This window comes from Lagopus leucura, unplaced genomic scaffold (assembly GCF_019238085.1).
Source record: "Lagopus leucura isolate 7727_CA_CO unplaced genomic scaffold, USGS_WTPT01 Super-Scaffold_100016, whole genome shotgun sequence".
Taxonomy (NCBI): domain Eukaryota; kingdom Metazoa; phylum Chordata; class Aves; order Galliformes; family Phasianidae; genus Lagopus; species Lagopus leucura.
Window position 1 is genome coordinate 11254779 of NW_024962270.1, and position 20361 is coordinate 11275139.

General features: G+C 40.4%; 1 protein-coding gene across 6 annotated transcripts in view; it reads left to right on the forward strand.

Annotated features, from left to right (window-relative positions):
* CAPN6 (calpain 6) overlaps positions 1–20361 on the forward strand; it is a 55682-nt gene that overhangs the window by 15390 nt on the left and 19931 nt on the right. For 5 of the 6 annotated variants that reach the window (XM_042876811.1, XM_042876808.1, XM_042876810.1 and 2 more), the window contains 3 exons: positions 18620–18751; positions 19139–19347; positions 19680–19872. In XM_042876811.1, the coding sequence (XP_042732745.1) occupies positions 18620–18751; positions 19139–19347; positions 19680–19872 (534 nt within the window). The remainder of the gene's footprint in view (positions 1–18619; positions 18752–19138; positions 19348–19679; positions 19873–20361) is intronic. The other variant, XM_042876813.1, reaches the window with a different exon arrangement.

Sequence of the window (20361 nt, forward strand, 5' to 3'; positions counted from 1 at the left end):
GTTATTGATCTTAACAATGCAGTGCCATACATCTGAGATTCTGTTGTAGGCAGGGCTGTATTATGCTGTGTATTGCTTAAATGATACAAGTAGAGCTGGCACTTGGCTTCAGAGCCTTGTTTTCTTATTGGAGAGACTAAAAATCTGCCTCTGCAGCTTTACTTATTTAGCGAGGGAGAGATTTAGTGGAGTTAGCGGTCTTCAATACTTACGTCGGCAGTCCCTGTTCTTGCCTCCTGGCAACCCACAGACTGTAACAGAAGGATTTCCAAAGGCCCCACTGGATTTGGACTCCTATAGGAGAAAGTGTCAAAAAGTGGAGGGAGAGCCCCTTCAAATCAAGGTCAGAACGAGTCTTGTCCTTACTGTATGGCCGTAAATCGGCTGGATCCAGCATTGGCTTTTTTGATGTCTGTGGTGAAATTGGTTGTAGATCATTTATACGCTATCAGTGGAAGTGTTAGGCAGTGTCTGAATGAGGTTGGTGCTGCTTGGTCTTGCCCTGGAGTGCTGAGCTAGAGGTGTTCAGCTGTGATATGGTGTGTGAAAGAGGCACGTGTGAACCCACTGAAATTCAAGACCTTAGAAAGCACTTAGCAGCATCCCAGCATGGCTTCAGTGTATTGAGACTAGTATTTTCCATGCTTTAAAAGCTGAACAACATTTAATTAAAGGAAAGAACATTTAACCAGTTATTGCTGATCTTCACTCTAGTTGCACTTCAGAAATGTTTTTCAAGGCAATTGAATGTTCATAGCAAGCCTGGACAGAGAAGGCTCTACAGGGTACTGCAATGAGGTGATGACTTGGAAAATCAGGTTCTCACAGTGATCGTACATGGGCAGCTTACTGGCATGGTTAGAAAGCATAGAAATAAATAATGAGAAATAAACTGATGGTTATTTTATTATTTTAGCGTATTTTTAAATAACTTATTTATAAAAAATGCCTCAAGGCTTGTACGATTGTAGAATACAGACTGATTCAAGCATGTGAAGAGAGAAGTGAGTTATTAACTTACAATTCACTGTTCTATCCTCTTACAGTGTTGATGCTAACAGCTATAATAAGCTAAATAAATAAATTATGTACAGAGAATAAAGAAGTAAATGGAAGCCATTGGAAATGGAATTCTCATTCTTGCAACCTGGGTCATAACTTCTTGTATGGAGCATCGTAACAAAAGAACACTGTCATTATTACTGCTACCCTAATATGATCCTGTAATCATTTAAAAATTACCAGTAGTCCTAGCTGTTCTAAGTAGTTGGTCTATTTGAGGAGCAAGCACTTTTTGGAAAAGAGTAGGGGTTGGTAGTTTTTGTTGGTGGGCAAATATTCAGTGCTGCAGCTTTTCTCCAAATGCACTAATTAAAATGAAATGTTTCTTGAAGATTTTCTTGGAAGTAAGGAAACATTTTCCAGCTATAAAGGGGACTCTCTCTGTGGATCTCCCATGGTACTTGGAATGGCGTGCTGTGATGGTGTCCAGCCAAGAAATTCCCTGAAAACTCCTCTTTTTTTTTTTTTTTTTCCTTTTTTTTTTTTCCCCTCCCACTATTATTTTCTCCTAAGGTCTTGAGGTTTTCTTTTCACTGAACATGTTCTGAAAAGAAAAGGGGGAAGGGAAAGCTTTCAAGGGAAGATGCCTTCAATATGTTCCTTCCTTGGTTGCTTTAGGTTGCTTTATATTGTTCCTCTTTGCTCATCTTCCTTCTTTTTTGCTTAAATTCTTTGCAGAAATAAAGGAATCAAGCTGTTCAGGCAAATTATCTTTTATCTGCTGTTTGTGGTTCATTGCTAATGATCTAACCATTCTGAAAAGGGTCATGCTGGGCTTCCTCAGCCTTTTTCATCAAGTCTCTGTGCTTCAGGAACTATTTTTAGGACTTCATCAGTATAGTTGCCTTGCGCAGTAAATATGTCTGACACGGTGAAGGTACTAGAGTATGTGTATGTTTGTTTCTAGCTAATGGTGATTTGCTTTGATTTTGGAGGGAAGGGATGTTTCCCTGGGGAGGACAAAGAGAAAAGACCAAATGAGTGCATCTCCTGACTGGAAGGTGCTCATACTCTGGATGCCCGTGACTTGCATCATCTCAGTGGATCATGGAAGATGCTTGTTGCTGCTGTGTCTATGTGCTGTGTCCTGCTGACTGAGAAATCGGGCAGATGACAGCCAAAGTGAGTTAAGAACTGAAGGAAGGACTCAAATGAGTAATACCCTTTAGCACCTTGGCAGAGGGAGATGGTGAGCTACGTGCAGCTGTTTTATACAGTCTGTTGCCCTCTCTCTATCTGGGATTGGCGAAAGTAGATTTTGAGGGGACATGTGTTCTTGTGTTTCATAACTTGGAAGGTTGTGTGTGTGTGTTTTCAGCTGGCCAGAAGAGGAAGAAATAAGCAGAAGAGGTTTTGCCTCCTTCTGGAGGCTGAGGAAGGAATCGGGTCAGACTCTGAGATCAGTTTGGGACAGAAATGTGTCTTTGCAGTTTAGGTCTGTAGCTGCATATAACGAAATGTTATACAGTTTGTGTTCTCAGAGAATACTTTGAAGTAAGGGCTGGGTAGCCCATCGTGGAGCTCCTATGGGGAAGGATTCCCTCAGCAACTTGAAAATATTTTTAGGATTTAAAATTGCTGAAAGAAAAAGAAATTCTATTCCATGGACAGTGAGGTTCAAATTAGAAGTTCCTGTGGGTATTTGGCAGTCAGCTAGGATAAAAGGTTTCTAATCCTCCAGGCATCCAGCTTTGGATGCAGACATTCTTGGTGCCCAATTTGTCTTCTCTGGTGTCACTCAGAATTTATAAGGTGCAAAGTTGTTGATGCTCTTTAGCAGCACGGTGAAGAAGATAGCCAAGCTCAGAGCCACTAGAAGGTATCTTTTGTGTTATGGAAGCAGCGTTACTTCTGTATCTTGTCCAGGCATGTATTGTGTGCTTGCCAGTAGAGTAACAAATTCCTACTTTACATCTTCAGTGTCTTTAAAATGAGGTTGAGTATCAGGACAAGTTTAAGTTTAGAGCTGTACTGATTTGACAGTTTGCAAGGTGTTTCCCTCTTCTCTTTACACTGTCACGTTTCATGTATTCATGTTTGGTTATAGAATAATGCAAACAACGACAAAAGAGAATTTCTGTCTTCCAAGTCAGATTCAGGCCTCTGTGAGTCTCTCCCCATCTCATTCTGCTGCTGGGTCCACAAGGAATTCACACATGGAGCTGAGATGAGATATTTACGAGCTCAGCCACTTCAAAACAGCATTTAAGAAGACATATCTCACATTAGCCATGTAAATAAAGGCTGACAGTTCACAACGTCTGAATGCAGCCTGGGGGAAGGGGGAGGTTACAAATAATACCAGAGAGCATATAATTGAGTCTCTTGTGTTTAAGATTCACACTATATTTGTATGCTCTTGTTAACCAGTCTTTCATGGAGTCAACTTTCCTGGAGAGAGAAGTTAAGGGCTTTTATTCCCTGAGCAGAAAAGAGTCCTTTCAGAGTGTCTGCCCCTCTCCCCACCTGAGGGCGTAAGAAGCTGATCACGGTGCAGGGAAGTAGCCTGGATGGGAGGCTATCCTGGGTCAAAGGGCCATAGGTGGGCAGTGCACTAGTTCATATTTACAGGACAGTGATGCTCTCACAGTGTCTGTGATTGCTTTGCCACAAGGCCTGTCTTATTCTCAGCAGCTGCTTTAATTGCAGTTTAGTATCAGAGGTTTGGATTAGAAAATATGTTAATGTTGTCTGAAGGTTTGTCCTGCTATTCTTCTAAAGTAACCTCTGTCACCAGAACTTCAGAATAAGAACTAGCAGACTTGTCTCTGGAAGTTTGAAATGCATTGGACTCTGCAAGAATCCTGTAAACAGTGAATATTTGATATGTTTTATGTTTTGTTGGAGAGAGAATGTTAAAGGTGAAAGTCCTATTTCAGCAATATAAACCCCTCAAATCACTCATCAGCTTGTTTGCTTGCAATAGCATCTCTGCTGGAGGTAACACCAGCCCAATTCCTAATGCAAACGTCAAACATGAGGGACGGTGGGTGCCAGAGTCACTAAGAAGTTTTCAGTCTGGTCCTAATATTTAATAACTTCAAGTACATCACAGTTGCACATCCCCAGAACTGGCTGACATGGATGTATGTACATGGATACTTCACAGGGACTTGGGAAGCAGAATGGTGCAACGGGAGGAGAGATGAAGCTGTGCTTTGGAGTTGCATTGTTGTCCTAGGACAAAGATGTGACATTCTGCATCTTTAATGCAGGCATAGACTCAGAGTATTGACAGTTATTAGCTAGTTAGCTTTTTTCTTTTTGGCAGGGGGGAGTTGTTTAAAAGAAACATGTACAAGGTGAGTCAGTATAAGCTGAGGTGAGTCAGCATTTGCATCTGCTAAGGGTGATGAGGAAACAGTAGTATTCCTGATGGACAGTGTAACCATCTGCTTTTCTAGGTGGTGGATCCAAGAAACACAGAAAAGTTAAGGGGCAAAGCAGTGCTCAAATGCAAAGGACTATTGCAGATGTGTTCTTATGTGATTTCTTTTGCAATTGTTTTGTTCCTGTAGTGAGGAAGTGAGCAGAGCTGTGTGTGGTGCCCTGAGGACTCTTCTCACAGAGCCAAACAAACAAGCAGGGATCTCTTAACCACCTTAATCCCTTCCGGAGTTATTGCTGGCAGCAGCTAGGGTTCAAGTCTTAGAAGAGTACATCCAGCTGCATGACCCTTGTCCAAGTCCCATTTTCCTAGACCAGAATCTGAGGTTCAAATTAAGGCTGAAATTCATCCTGCGTGCTGCCACTGGGAGATGTTGTTGGGGAGTTCAATGTGTTATGGCTCAGCCATGCTCTAAATAAGAAATGTTGAAAATATTACAGTTTTTCATTCAGACAGAGTCTATTTCTGTGTTTGAGAAAGTTCATCAGAAATAAGAACAGGAGCTCTGCTTTGTTCAGGGTTCCCGCGTTTCTTCTAAGTGTTCTGCATCAGCCAGATGCCTGGTTCTGACAGTGTGCATAGCTCTGAGGACCTCACAACCTCTGTTGTGCTTCTGGAGGTTAAGCAATGTGAAAACTCTACGTGGGAGGACCTTGTGCTCCAGAACTGGGGTTGGTGAGAAATGAATGTTTGAGAAGTGCTGTAGGAACTGAAACAGAATTTTATTCTTCTCAAGATATTATTTTAGAAAACATCTTTGTCCAAAGAGTAGGAATCCATGAATTTAGTTTAATTTACTCTCCTTCCCATCAGTGACATGATGCAGTGCATCAGAACAAGATGCAGCTTGCCAAACGTGTTTGTGGGAGCAAAACCCTGACCCCTTGCAAAGGCCTGAGAAGTTTTGCTGTGTACAAGGCTGTCTGTCATCTTGCCTGTTCTCTGAGTATGGGAGGCATTATGATAATGTTCTTTGTCATGTTTCCATCTCGTTCTGCCTGGGTAAGCCATTCCTCATGGAATAGTCTGTCTTTAATGTTTTCATCTGGTAAAACTGTCATGCGTTCTTCTCTGGAATTGCTGAAGTGTTCCCAGAATGGAGCTGTTGCTCACTCTTATTATATTATTTCTGTAACTTTATTTTTCCTGGAAAATAAGATGATGCTTACCCATGAGAAGAGACAAGCCTGGAATTAGGAAAGCCTTCAGCCGTCAGCAATTCCCCATGTCTGACCTCTCCATTGCAGTCTGCTGACTGGGTGGACCCTGGGTGACATAAACTGGATGGCTCAGTCTTGTGTAGCTCCATAAAATTCCTTGTTCTTATTTGTGCCTTTTTGTACTGGCCATGTCCTTACTGGAAGTAGGAACGCAGCAACTCTCCGCCTGCATTCCTGCCCTCGCTCCTCTGGAAACCTTGTTGTACAGCTGTATGTTCAGTGGGTGTCCTAATACACAGCTCCATCCTTACTCCTCTTCTTACAAATACTAGGGCAGTACTCCTTCTCTTTTTTTGTGACAATGTCCTTAGATATATTCAATCTTCAATGTGTATTGCACTTATTTCCATATGATGAAGAGGCAGCGTTCTACAAGCAGTGTCTTTCTCAGTGGTATTATTCACCCAAGTCTTCCAGGGATATAATTATGAGCAAACATTTGTAAATGACATGCATACTTGCCAAGCAGACGGATCTCCAGATGCCTATGTTTTGTTATCTTCTCCCTTGGCAATTTTTCCAGTTTATGTTTCCCTCCTTCAGACTGGATGGAGGCTTTCTTACATTGTTGCTGTGTTTTTCTCTAAAGCAAAAATGCAGGATGACCTTGGTGTCACCTCCAGAACATAACCACTTTGATTCCAAGGTCTTGAATGTTTTGTTTTTTTTTTCAAGTGTCAGGTTTTGTTTAGTTGGTTCAATTGTCGTTAAATGAAAATTGGCCTCTCAGAAAGTCAGCTTCTGTTTGTCCTGAGGCAATGTGATGATGGAAAGAGTGGCATGGTAAAATTTATTTTGAGCCTGTAAAACAAAAAGCCTGAGGATCAAATCCTCAGATAGGATAAGTCTTCTTACAGTAATTGTTAGTTCATTGATTTAGTCTTCCCCAAGCATTAAATGTCTGGCTTCTGTGAAGGAAAAATTACAGCCTAAACATGCCAGTTCCAAAGAAAATTAAGGTACTGTTCTGTCAACACCTTTCTCCAAGAGTGAAAAGCATCCACATCCTGAAGTGGAGCTTCTTTAAGAGGGAATTTAAAGGAAGGCTTTGTATGTTAGGGGTTTTGTGTCATCCTCCCCACCCCATGTTATTTCCACATTTAATAGGATCTTTAGGACAAGTAATGTCTTGGCATCTGAGTGTTTTTTAAGCTATTATATTCTAGATTTGCACAGTAGTTTGAATTTTATGCTCCTATCCCACAATTTAAATCTGTTTCCTTCGAGATTAACTCTATTTAAAAAATACGTATGAAGCTGTGTGTTTTTATGGCTAAAAGGAAGCTTCAAAAAAATGATTCACAACTGAGGGAACCTTTTAGAAGTGTTCTCCTGCTGATACATGGCACTGTTTCTAGTTTAATCACAAGAGCTAAAACATTCCGAATTGTCTTCTTTTTGAGTTTGCAGGAAGGAAGTGTTCCTTCTCAGGAAAACAGACTGTATCTGTAAGATCAAATGTTATCTTCCAGCTTCTGAGTGAATTTTGTCTTTTGCACATTTCAGCTTCAAATACAGTTAACTGAAACACTCTGTAGTGTAGGAGTCAGGATCCAAACTTTGGTCACTGTTGCAGGTGGTTAGGAGCCACTGTCACCTACTGATGTGCCATCAGGACATGAAATCTCCATCATCTGAGGTGTTCAAAAGATACCTATCTGGGAATGGTCCTGGCCTGCTTTAGGTACTTGCTTAGGTAGCCCTACTTGATCAGAGGTGTTGGACAAGGTGACCATCAAATGTGCCTTCCAGCCTCAAGCATTCTGTGGTCAAGGAGAGGAGAGCGGGCTGCACTGTCAGCTGTGCCAAACCACGTGCAGGCAGCAGGTTGGATGTGCCTGACTTAGCTAAAGGGCTGGGATTTACAGCTGACAACTTGGTCTGCATCTCTGCATTTGAATAAAAACTTCAGATGCAAAGAGGGGATGGTGTTCTTGGAAAAGATAGGGACGCCATGTCAAGTCGCTTCTGCAGATGTTCCAAAACCTGCAAAAAGAAAAGTTAAAAGTGATTATCCTCTAGTGAAAATAATGGCTGCACTGCAAATATTTAAACTGTAAGGCAAGAAAAAAATAATAGTCAAATTTCATTTAAAACAGGCTTTCCCCTAACTTTGCCTTTTGAGAGTTATGTTTCTATAGGTTTTCCACTAACTTTGACTATTGGACCATGATTGAATAAATTCACTGATTGATAGTGTGAGACTAGAGTTAAAAGGTGACTCATGACTTTCTCTTGGAAGTGGTCTGTGTGTCGAGCACGAGCAGTGAGATTACTGGAGACACAAATGTGCCAGAATGATTTCAGCATCCCTGCTGGGGTTTGGTGTGAGATGTTTTTCCTGGCGTGTCATAACGAAACTCAGCCTGACAGAAGAGGAGCAGTTCTGGGATGTTCTCCAGCATGTGGAGGTGGAACAGTGTGTAAGTCAAGATGGATTTGATGTCTACTTTAGTTCATGTTTGAGTTATCGACACCTCTCAAACAGCTCTTCTTAGGTGGTAAGCAGACTGCTTCCCACAATAGAGGACGTTGGGAGGTTTCTGTCTTCTCAGGTGATGAAAAGCTCAGAGTTCTACAACTTCCTAAATATTCATGGAGAACCTTCCACCTTAATGGACTATTTAAAGTGGCTTGAAAACATTTTAATAGGGATTGGAAGTCTGGTGAAGATACAGGTCTATTAGCAATGAATTCTGTGATAAAATGATTCCAGGTCTCCTGTCTGCTGTATTGCAGTTCTCTACTTTTGACAGTTGAATAACATTCTTTGTGTTAGTTTGGTGTCAGATTGATGTAATGTTAGTGTTCACTGAAGGAATTTGACTGAAATGAAGTAGTGAATTCAAATCAGTACATCTTTATCAAGTTGGGGAAATAAATAAGATTGATAAGTACAGTGAATGAGGAAACAGCATGATATAGATTAGGAAAAAAAAAAGTTTCTTGCTATGTTTTTCCAAGCAAAAGGTCTCTTAAAGATGTAAATATTTTAAACAAAGATAAAACTGGTTGTAGTTCAACAGGGATAAGATAAGATTATCAATGAGAAAACACTCTAAAAAACAAGCAAACAAAAAACCTTGATTGACTGCTCCTAGTGAGCTGATGGCCTGCATTCATTCATGTCTGACTGAATCTGCTCCAGTCTTTTTTTTTTTTTTTTTTTTTTTTTTTAGTATGGAAACCAGAAAGTCTTGGTTCATGATAGGAAACACCTTGATGGTGATGGTGAAGTTGGAATCAATTGTGTTTGGCATCGAAGTGCATAGAATGCTCCCAGACTGAGCACAGAAGTAAGATGGTGTATCTCTAGCCTAAAAACTGAGCAGCCAAGTTATTTTGGTTTTATTTAGAGGATGCTGTGGTCTACAAGACAGACTAATGTCTTTTGCCATCAAGGTATTTGTTCCTTCGGCCTTTCTTCCCACAGAGGAAGTACAATTACAGTGATGTTGTCTCCAAGTGGGTATCTGTTCCCCTCTTCTCCCAGCAGTGCTTTCCTATTGAGAAGTTTCAATCCACTTTGGGTAAGTGTCTTAGGGAAACTAATCACACCAAGAAGTTGAATGGGAGCAAGTTACCCTGGGGAAAGGCTTGTCCTTTATTAGTCATTGGGATGCCCACAAGAAAGGGAGGTACCAGAACAAGCTTTATAAATAGGTTTGTGGGATATAGAAGTAAATTTCTTACTGATTACTTGTGAAACGTGTTGAGTTGATAACAGAAGATGGGGAAGAAAAGCAAGCGTGAGAACGTAATGAAGGTGGGTGAATGAAAAAGGAGGCTACCTGACTAAAGAGTGAATTAAAGTGAATTTATGGATATCAAGGTAATACTGGCAATCGTTTGGCATCATCAGCTGCAGAGGTGGCAAATTGGTCACACGATTACTCTGAAGAATTTTACCTTATAGCTCTTGATATTGTTCTTAAAATTTCCAGAAACTTTCCAAAATTCTGACAGAATTGGAGGGAAAGGGACTTATTCAAAATGCATTCATTTCAGTACTCTAAGAGCAACAAGAAGTAGGTAGAATAAAAATAGCCTGCATAGAAGGCAAAGCACATAACTGATCAGATGGCAGGTGAGGCAAACGTGTCTTTGCTTAGATATCTTACTTTAAAAATCATTGTTGGCATTCTTGCAGCTTCATAAATTTCAGAGCTCAAGAGACTTATCTCATGTGCTGATAACTTTCCTGTTAAATGAACACGATAAGATTTTAAAAGATGTTTTAGGAGTGTAAGCTGCTGTTTCTTTTAGGATGTGTAAATCTGATCCTTTCTGCAGTTTCTGTGAGTTTATAAGGATGATAAACATTAGTCAGTCTACCTGTGTCATAAAAATACTTTTAGCATTGAGAAGTAAAATGAATACTGCAGCCTCATTTTTGAGGCAGCATTTTTTATAGCTTAGAATCTGAACTCTTTGTCAAGAACTGAGGTTCTTTAAAATGAAATGACAGTTTGTTGCACAGATTGTCAGACCAGCAGGAGTCACATATTTTGGGTTCTCTCTCTCCACTAGTCTATTTGTTTTATTTCTTAGCAACTTCTTTGTGTTACACCCTTTGACTGCGAATCAGTAACAGTGGTGATGTTTCTTACCACCCTAATGGGTGCTGATATTTATGCTTGCCTGGAAACACTTGGCTGCCCTGATATTTGCTTGTGCTTGTACAGCACCAAGAGCTGGTGCTGCCCTCCTGGCTGCAGCAATGCCTGTTCTGGCCATGAAAGGAGTGAGCCTACCAGAAAGGTCAATGACCTGGTGGGAAGACTCTTCTTTCCTGAAGATGAGTGGTCTGATAAAGTTCAGATGTCCTGATGGCACTAAGTGTGGTTCTCTGCACAGAATCAGGCACATCTCTGTACGTGTCCTATCAAAACTGAGAGACTCCTCTGGCTCTGAGCGTAAGCTCAGAAGAGTGTGACTTTTCTAGTAAGAGTATAACTGCTATTTAAAAAAAATATTAATTTCCAAATCTAAAATTTGAAAGTTGCTTAATATTTGAAGAAGCTTGTGTCTTATGAGCAGGTTTCCATATACAACTTTATGTTATTTTCATGACGCAAATCAAACATGCAGTACAGAATGGCGTGGCACCTATAGTAACTCTGTATCTAGGGGTTGCAATGGGTGCTTCATGCACTGTTATCCCAGGCATTAAAAAACTTAGAGCAAAGTGGGGAAGAACACTTCAGGGTGCTGTCTGGCAAAGGTGAGAGATTAGGAACATCAAGACTGGGAGAGGAGGATGAAGGATTATTATTTTCATAAAGTGTCAGAGGTAACTGTCACAATCGGTAGATGCTGGCATCTAGGCTGATGTCAAGCCCTGCTGGGAGGGGAATAAGGAGAGGAGGAGCTCGTTGCTTAAGAGATTTCTGCTTTTTGATGTGGTTTAGATTTGAGCTTGTTAACCATTAATGTCTGTGTATTGCCATTGGATAAAGAAGAAATATCTCTTTCAAGTATAAAGTAACACTTCCATCTTTATCTGAATGTTCATTTCAGACAACATTCCTTATGTTGCCTGACTGTTCTCGCTACGCAATGCCTGTTCACCATGTAATAGCGTAAGACAGTGGTTTTGCTGGAATCTACTGAAATCCAAGGCTGTTTTGTAAATAGCATATTCTCTTCCTTATAAAAACAGTGATCAAGACTTCAGTCTGCATCCATTACTAATCCCTTGAGGCACAGTATAAGGTCAGACTGGACAAGCCCAGTAAGGTCCTGGCCACTGAGCTTGTTAATGGTGCTTATTATCAGGCAAAGAAAACAGCTGCTGCCAGAGACGAGCGGTCAGGCGTACAGAATTGGGAATTCTTGTTTCTGCACTGGTCCAGTGCTGAATATTTCAGTGTCATAAAAAATTGTTGAAGTTTTCCAACTTTCTTTTCTCACTGTTTTTATTTCCACTATTAGGAAACTAGTTGACGAACTTGACTGAAAAACATGTTTTGAGGAAGCACTAAGAACGGACAGCGAAACGATGGGTGGCCTTTTAGACTGATGAACCAAGACTAGACTTACAGCCCAGGTCTGACCTCAGCCACACCGCTTGCCTGAAAGGGATATCAGACAGTTATTCTAAACTGACTGCCTCTGAACTTGGTCTTCCCTTTTTTACTTGTATATTTAATGCAGAGACATTCCCAGTGTTTGGTAGGTTGCCCTTTGCAGGAAAAGTTAGGCTGATTTATGCCACCTGATTCTCAAAATTGAAAATACCATCCATTGCTTTCCTTTTCAGTGGAAAAAGAAGCTCAATTCTTCTGAGATCCCTTGACTACTGGCAGCCAGTTTGGAGTGGTTACAACTTGCTAAACAGTACAACCAAACAGCTATGGTACACGTGCAGACTGACTGCACAGCTCATGTGCAATGAGTCTGATTTGTCTGGAGTTCTTCCTTGTAGCTGTGTATCCCCATGCTGTCATGCACATTCCAGTCATTAATAAAGATTTGAACTCATGACTGATTAAATGCTGAGACTTCTAATGTCCTTATAGCTGCTGGTGGGTAGCCTGTCATACAAAGCTCCTTTGAGGTCTGTGTTTACAACATTAAGTGTTGAACATCCTCCAGCCTCAAGTAAGTTCTACTACCTTAAGACAACACCTCTTCTCTTAGAGCATCACTGTCTCAACAGTAGAGAGAGCATATTACAAGAAAATATTGGCTTAGTGGCTGGAAAATGATTTATTTTCTAACAGAAAATAATGTTTCTCCAGAAATTGAAATATATAAAATTTTAGTATATTAACGTGGCACTTTTTAACTACATTCTTTTCCCTGGATTGTCAAACTAGCAGTAGCTGTGGAATGGCATAGTCTGAAGTTCCACAGAAAATGTAGTTATTGATGAGTGAAACATGGAGGAAGTAAGGTAGGTATTTCAGAACAGATGGCAACATTCATCGATCCAAAGTGATCTTAGTAACGAATGCCTGCTCAGTGTCCATGTTGACTATACCAACAATAATCTTTGGAGGACTTTAATCCAAGATCACCAGTTTTATTTTTATATTTATATATATTAATGGCAGGGGAAATAACCAATAAAATGGTTGTATTCTAGGTTTTGACCTATGATACTTCTTTGGATGCTTTTCTGATAGTTAGCTGGGACTGCTTTTTAGTATGTATTACTGCAGTTATTCAATGAAATTCTCATCAAGACAGTGGGTCAGTATCTTCTGTAGCAACAGGGTTAAAAGGAATGTGTCTTTTCTGACCCATTTACTCTTTTTTATATTGTCAATAGAGAGATCTCTCTCCAGCCTCCACACTGTGAGAGCTGAGAAGGCAATGACTGTAATTTTTCTTTGAAAGAGTTCCTACTTTTGTTACACCTGGCTGAGAGGATGTGACTGTTTCCTGAGGTGAATCTGATCTGAAGAATGGATTCTCCAATTACTGTTCATGAGCGAAAAGTAATACAGGATGTAATACTGAACGTAGAGAAGGAAGGTTCTAAGGGAAAAAGGCAGGGAGTAAGGCTGTTGTCTTGTAAGTTCAGTGAGGGAAAAACATTATCCTCAAACAAAAGTGGCTTTACTCTAAAAGCTGAGTAGTAAGTGCTGCAGTGCTGTATCATGGTGGTCTAAAGCATCGCAAAGTAAGATGGTGCAGCAAGAGATACTGTAATATACTTGTAGGAGAATGCATAGGGGCCAGACAGTCCTTCATCACATGTTGAGTTACTTCTGCAATGAAAGAGCAGAGAGCTCTCAGACCTTCAGTAAACACTTTGTTGCTGAGGTTCAGGAGAAGGTCAGTCCTAGGGCAGATCAGTTGTACCCGTTCCAGCAACTGTTAGTGTTCTGGATGAGAGCTGCTCCAGTGTTCCAAGGGTCAGGTGAAATCTAGTGGCAGCCAAAATACACACCATGTTGCCCAGTATTTGTTTTTTTTTCTCTTCACAAACACTGATTCCAATCTTCCCTAAATACATGTGTCCTGTAGGCTGGGCAAGGCTGAAACTTGTGGCCTTTACTGAGTATTAGTCACAACTAAATTGAACGTGGAGAAGAAGAATGCTATAAAAATGTTTGTAATGCATTTAGTTTTATAACAAGATTTATTGAAGAGGAGGGAGTGTTGAGAAGAACTATTTCCCAATCCCAAAATAACATATTTTACATGTGGCTGGAGCAAACTGGTATAGTTTCCCTTGCCTGTGTATTGGTGGATTTCTCTTTTTAAGCTGTATTGGCATTATCTTGCTTTCAGGAACGGATGTTGCTGGAGGATGAGCATGAAGTTGACAGAAGAGTTATGCAGTGTGAGCTCAGTCTGTACAGACAGAAACTGAAGGACTAAATCTGCATTTTGTAGATTTACAAGCTGTAATGGGACAGACTGTAACAGCTACTTCCAGACTCTGTAAGGGTTATTTCAGTTGAAGTCATACCTGATCTGTTTCCTTTTGAAGGAAGTGTCTCTGAGAGCTGTCCTCTAAGAGGGTAGAGCTGTACCACAGTGCATGACTCTAACTCTAGAATTCTCTTTTTTCATTCCATAAACAGTCTTCTCAGACAAAACAAGGCTTTTTGTGTATGTTGAAATACATAGGACAGTTGAACTCAATTATTTTTCTTTCTAGGGCTAACTGCTATTGTCTTGGCAAGGCATTTCTATAAACATCCCAGCACATCTGGGATTTATTATTAGATAGACAATCTCTTCTACCTCTAAAGATACGTAGCTTCAAAATAAGTGTTCTCTGTGCTACCCTCATTTAGGTGTGGCTGGTTCATAGTTAGCAGTAGATGAGATGAATTTGTGCCTCCATATTCTGGAAGAATTGCCCTTCACACTTCTTTTCCCTTACTTTCCTACACAAAACTCACTCTTTGCAAGAGCTGGTTTGGTATGATAGGAGGACAGGAGAAAAAAATGGGAAAGATTATCGTTTCTGACATAAATCAAACTGCTTTTAAAAAAAAATGAAGGCAATGGTCTACCAGGCTCAAGCAGATCAGAGTGTTAGCATCGAGGAAAGATCCTGTCTCTGTATAAATAATGTTGGATTCTTTTTATTATGCTAGGAGCAGTTTTTTAAACGGTTCTGAAAAAAGTCAGCTCTAAATGCTACAGAATCCTTTGAAAATCTTATCTGCAAACACTGTAACTGCTTTTTCCTTCTTCCCTTTCACCAATTTTTTTTTTTGTCAGAGACAATTCACAGTCCCTAATCCATTAAAAAATGATCTTTCCCTTTTCTCATCTGTAGGAGACTTTGTAACGCTTTACAGTGCAGTTTCAGTTATTGTCTGTGAAGATACACAGTGAATTAATTAACCCTCTGAATGTCCTTCTCCATGTTTATAATCAGTATGGCTCATTTAGTTCATGGACTTATGCCAACAGATGCTTCATCAGAGCCAAGGGTAACTTTTTCCTTTATCTGGATTCCTGAAAATTCTAAGTAGCCACAGTGAAATGAATTTAATGCATGAAGTTATTCAGTTTTCTCCTGCACTTCAAACCATTCCATAGATCCGGTGAAGTGGAAGTCCATTGTCTCCTGCAGCTGACACTGTTTTGAAATTTCGTAAAGATATATTATAGCAAAGTTGTCATCTTTCATGCTTGTACTGCAATCCAAACATTTGTGTTTTAGTGAAATTCCAGACCTCAATTTATCATTCCCAAGCTGATGTCGGTTCTGCATAGATTTCACTTGTTCTGGTACTGCTCAGTATGCTCATTACTGTTTGAGTAGCAGTCCAGGCACTGGACTGCTATAGGACACAGACTGGTCTAGATTCACAATCCTGTCAACAGGATTTGGAACGTAAACTTATCTTGATGTCTTGGTAAAATAGTGTGAAAAAACAGAATGAAATTCAGCATCACTTCATTAACGCAAGCAAGTACAATGCTTTGATGTTAAGTAACTTCATGGCTAAGTTAGGGGGAAGGAATGACCTAGGCAGCAAATTCATAGGAAAAGATCAGAGGATGGATCAGTATGAATACAGCCCAAATATGTGAAACTGAGGTGAAAAAGATAGAAAAAATGGCACCCCATTTTTAGTAAGCAGGAGCTACGTGTACTGCAAGGCCTTGTTTGGTGTTCTATATCTGGGCTTGGTTGCCACGTTTCACCAGTGATATAAGCTGCACAGTGCTAGATGTTGGATAGTTGGAGCCCATATGGTGCAACAAAAACTGGAATTGATATGCATAATTTTTTTTTTTTTTGTATATAGATGAAAGTCTGGTTGCTTGGAGCAACTAAAAGTGCTCTAAGATCCTCACAAAGAGTGGAGAGCAATATAGTTAAGTACCATGTTTCTTACTTTGTTGAGGGAATTGTGGCTTAGAGAGCTAATTCTGTCTCAAAAGTACTCTTTAGAATGTGCAATGTTGCATAAACGGTGGTAGCATTCAGCTGGCAGCTGACTGTTACTGTGCATCTCACCTAAGTCACACCGTGACAGCTATCACAGAAGCTAGTGTAACATATGTGACTAATGCCAGGAGAAGCTGAAGCAAATGTCATTTTCTTTCACGTGTTAGTCTCAGATGTCCAGGTCTTCTATGCGGTTTCAGAATCATGTCTTTACCAAGCAGGATCCTGTAGAATGTAAGGAGTGTGCTGGAAATGGTGAGGTGCTGCCTCTGAGTTCTGCTGTTCCGTGTTTGCTTTGGTCTGCAGTGGTCTGCACATGCTAATCTCACCCATATGTCTGGCGTTCAATGCTTACTGCTCTCTGTTTTTAATCTGAGGACTATGTAAGATATGAGGCGTATTTCCATTAGGAAAAGAGATAGTTTAATGTGGTTATTTTTGGCAAAGAAAACCAAATAAGGTATTTGTAATACATGGTAGTGCTTAATTTGTTGCAAAACTGATGAAAACTTTGGCTTCCTATATTGAAAGCAAAGTTTGAGCAACTTTAATCATGGAGGGATCAATTTATCCCTTGTTTATTATAATAAAATAACATTTTGAAAGGAAAAACAAACTAGAAATCATCATTACAAGACATAAATATGAACTGGATATAAAACTTGACTCTACCCATGATGAATTTGAAATTTTTACTCCCACCATGAAGTGAAGGCCAACTGTCAACTGATACCAACCTCTGCAGCAGGAAACTGTTTCTATAAGTCAGCTGAAATTACCATTCCATATCAGCATCAAGGCAGGTGAACAAACCTGTCCTTTCTGTACATGATCAGATTTCATCACACTCACGATTTTGTTACTCAAATTTTTTAGCAAGATTTGTTAATAAGCTTTGAAGCTGTCTCTGACTGAAACTACATATAAGACCTACTGGCAGACAACAATGCCATGTAATGATCAGTCAATTGTTTCCCAAGAGGCATTTAAAATTTTTACCAACTGTTATTTAATAAGAAATGCCTCATGCAGAAAAAAAACCCCCAAAAACACAGACACATATTCTTAGAGAAAACAGCATCAGCTCCATGCACTGTGTACAGTGAGCCACCACAGGCTGCCATCTGCTAAACCTCTTCAGGAAAACCTCTTCAGGCTTTCAGCTCAGCAGTGATATTCCTTTTGTTCTCAAAAAATACATTCAGATGCCATTGTTTTGTCACAGTCCTAACAAAGGGAAAGCTGAGAAGTTTTGACATGCCTTATATTTTGGGATGTAATGTCTGTAATTATCAAAGGACTATAAGACCTCAACAGGTAAGGAGTACAGCTCTTCATTCTACTGCTAGTAACAAACTGGAGAGACTGCAGTAATTGTGGAGTCTTCTACAATATTGAGGTGAGATGAGTTATTTTTTTCTGCATTTCTAATGCCGAAGTATGAGATAATTTCCTTCCAACAGTGTTGAAATTTAGGGTTATTCTTATACTGCGAAAGAACAGAAATTCTTACTGCTCTTCCATCTTCTTAAGTGGTCAGGAAAAACAGTGATTCAGATGGAGAGCATCATGAGCAATCTTAGAGCTGGCTCTGTGTCAATTATGGGATGTTAAGATTAGCTGGTTTTTGAAGTTTTACTTGGCCTAATCTGAAACTGTGAGGCCTTATGTGTATCAGTTTAGAAGAACCCCTTCTACCAAGAGTAATCAAGACAGAATTACTGGAAAACGCACCCTTGTAGCTTTCCTGTTTGATGATACTTAGAAGTGTTCCTTCTGGTGCCTTGGTCTGGAGGCCATCATTGCTCCCCTTGAGAAAGACACAGGAAAGGGAAAGCTATGGAGGAGCGGGGAGACATTACAGCAGGAGTCAACTATGCTTTGGTGAGAATCTGCACGTAAATAGAAATGGAGACAGGAAAGCAATAGGAGAGGAGGCAAAGTGGTTCAAATAAGAGCCAAATCAACGAGAGAAAGGAGACCCAGAGGCTGTAGGGTACATTTCAAAGATGTATTTTCTATGTTTTTCAGTGCTGGGTGGAGGCGTCACTGCAGCAGCTCATGCTGCCTGCAGAGGAGGGTTTCCAGGATGGCAGCCAAGGGACTAGCAATGACAGAACATAAGCTTTCCTGGTGTCAGCAGCATCATTTCCAGCTACTTTCTTTGATTTTTTTTTTTTTTTTTTTTGTCAGAACCTTTCTCTGTAATGCTTCCTCCTTCTCCTTTCACTTATTTTCAGCTGCTCATCAGCTTGCCCTAATGTCAAATAACTCTAATGAATACTAAATGCATGCTAGTCCTCAAAGATCACTGCAACTGAGAGAAGAAATAGGAACTCTGGCCAAAAAAAAAGCCCAAAAGCAACTGGCTGAATTCTGACCTTTAGATAAGCATTAAAAGTATAATAATCCCATATACCCTGACTTGTAAATGTACTGTGTGTCAGGATGCTTTTGAGTTTCCTGTTACAGAAACTTGGTGTTTTGACAGGGAGAACAGCACATGTGAATGTGTAGAACACGTGTGGAGAGGGATAGCTGTGATCATCACCAGTGATCTCTGATTTGTATTGTTAGGATCTCTGTCAAGACCCTTATCTGTTTGTGAATGGAATCAGCTCTCACGACTTGCACCAAGGCAGCTTGGGGAACTGCTGGTTTGTGGCTGCGTGCTCCTGTTTGGCACTGAGGAAGGCGCTCTGGCAGCAGGTAGGTGACCAGTGTACTTGCTGCATGAAGGGGCTAATATGACTTGGATGAATGGTGAATGTTGGTGCATTCAAATCCTCCCTTTCATTAGAAGTTCATTTTTTTCAGTTATGAGACCTCCCAACCGCCTGGTTAAATTGAACACCGAAGAAAAGATGCAGCAAAGCAATGGTCGTTCTCTGCAGATCCATTCAAATATTACTTTTCTAATGGTGTCTTTAAGATAGGCTATCTTTGCACAAAATTAACCATCTTTTTCACTGCTTCATCTATTTGAGGTCAGCTGCTGATGAAACTGAATACCAGCACAGTGCATGTGTCAGGGCACTCAGCTCTCTGAATAAATCTTAACGTATTTAGTGAACTTTCCCTCACGTTGTTTCTTAGGTGATTCCAGACTTTCAAGAACAAGAATGGGACCCTAAAACACCAGAGAAATATGCTGGAATTTTCCGTTTCCGTTTCTGGTGCTTTGGAATATGGACAGAGGTGGTTATTGATGATCTGCTGCCAACAATTGATGGGACATTGATCTACTGCCATTCCAATGTGGAAAATGAATTCTGGAGCGCATTATTGGAGAAAGCTTATGCAAAGTATGAGCCAGTTCATTGTCCTTTTAGACCTCAGCGCTGTCCCTTCTATCTGCTTATTTTCTCTCTCAGCTTTATCATACTTTCAAGGATTTTAGGCTTGCTCTCAGTAGAGAACCTAAGAGGTTGAAAATTTCAATGCACTTTACTTTAGCGGTCCAAAGCCTTAAAGACCTTTCCACTCCTTTCTTAGCAAGGGTTTATCTGCAATTTGCGGTTTTGCTTAGTTTTGTTTTCCCTGGTGAGCCACAAATACATTATCTAAATCCATCCAAAGTAGAGCACTTCTAAAAGCACAGAATAAAATGAATTTAAATGTTCTATGTTACCTCAAGGTTGGCTGGATCTTATGAAGCCCTGGATGGAGGTAGTGCTGCAGATGCAATAGTGGATTTTACTGGAGCAGTGGCAGAATCTATTGATTTGGTACAGGGAAAATACAGTGAGACTATTTCAGAGCAGATGAAGCTGTTTGAAGATTTGCTGAAAGTGCATAAAAGAGGCGGGCTGATCAGCTGTTTCATCGCGGTATGTATGGCGAGCTGGATTTTGGAGTTTATTTTAATGAACTTTCTTACCTGGAAAAATGTGCCTACTCGATAAAAGTATGTTCTGTGTGACCTTCATTTGTATGATTTGGAAAAAGCTATCAAGGTGCCAGTGCTCTCAGCCAACTACAATTCCAGGAGTCACCAGAATCACAAAATCACAAAGCTGTTTGTGCTGTTGGTCACTTTACTCGGGATCTGAAATACCATCCTTTGTGAATGGTCACAGTTGTGTATTGACCCAATGTTAATGCACCTAGAATGCCCTAATTTACAGGCCAGTTAGCAGCATTCCGTTTCTTTACTGCTTAGGGAAATTCATTTCACAGAATCGTAGGGTTTGGAAGGGACCTCCAGAGATCGAGTCCAACCCCCCTGCCAAAGCAGGTTCCCTACAGCAGGTCGCACAGGTCAGCATCCAGGCAGGTCTTGAACATCTCCAGAGAAAGAGACTTCATGACCTCCCTGG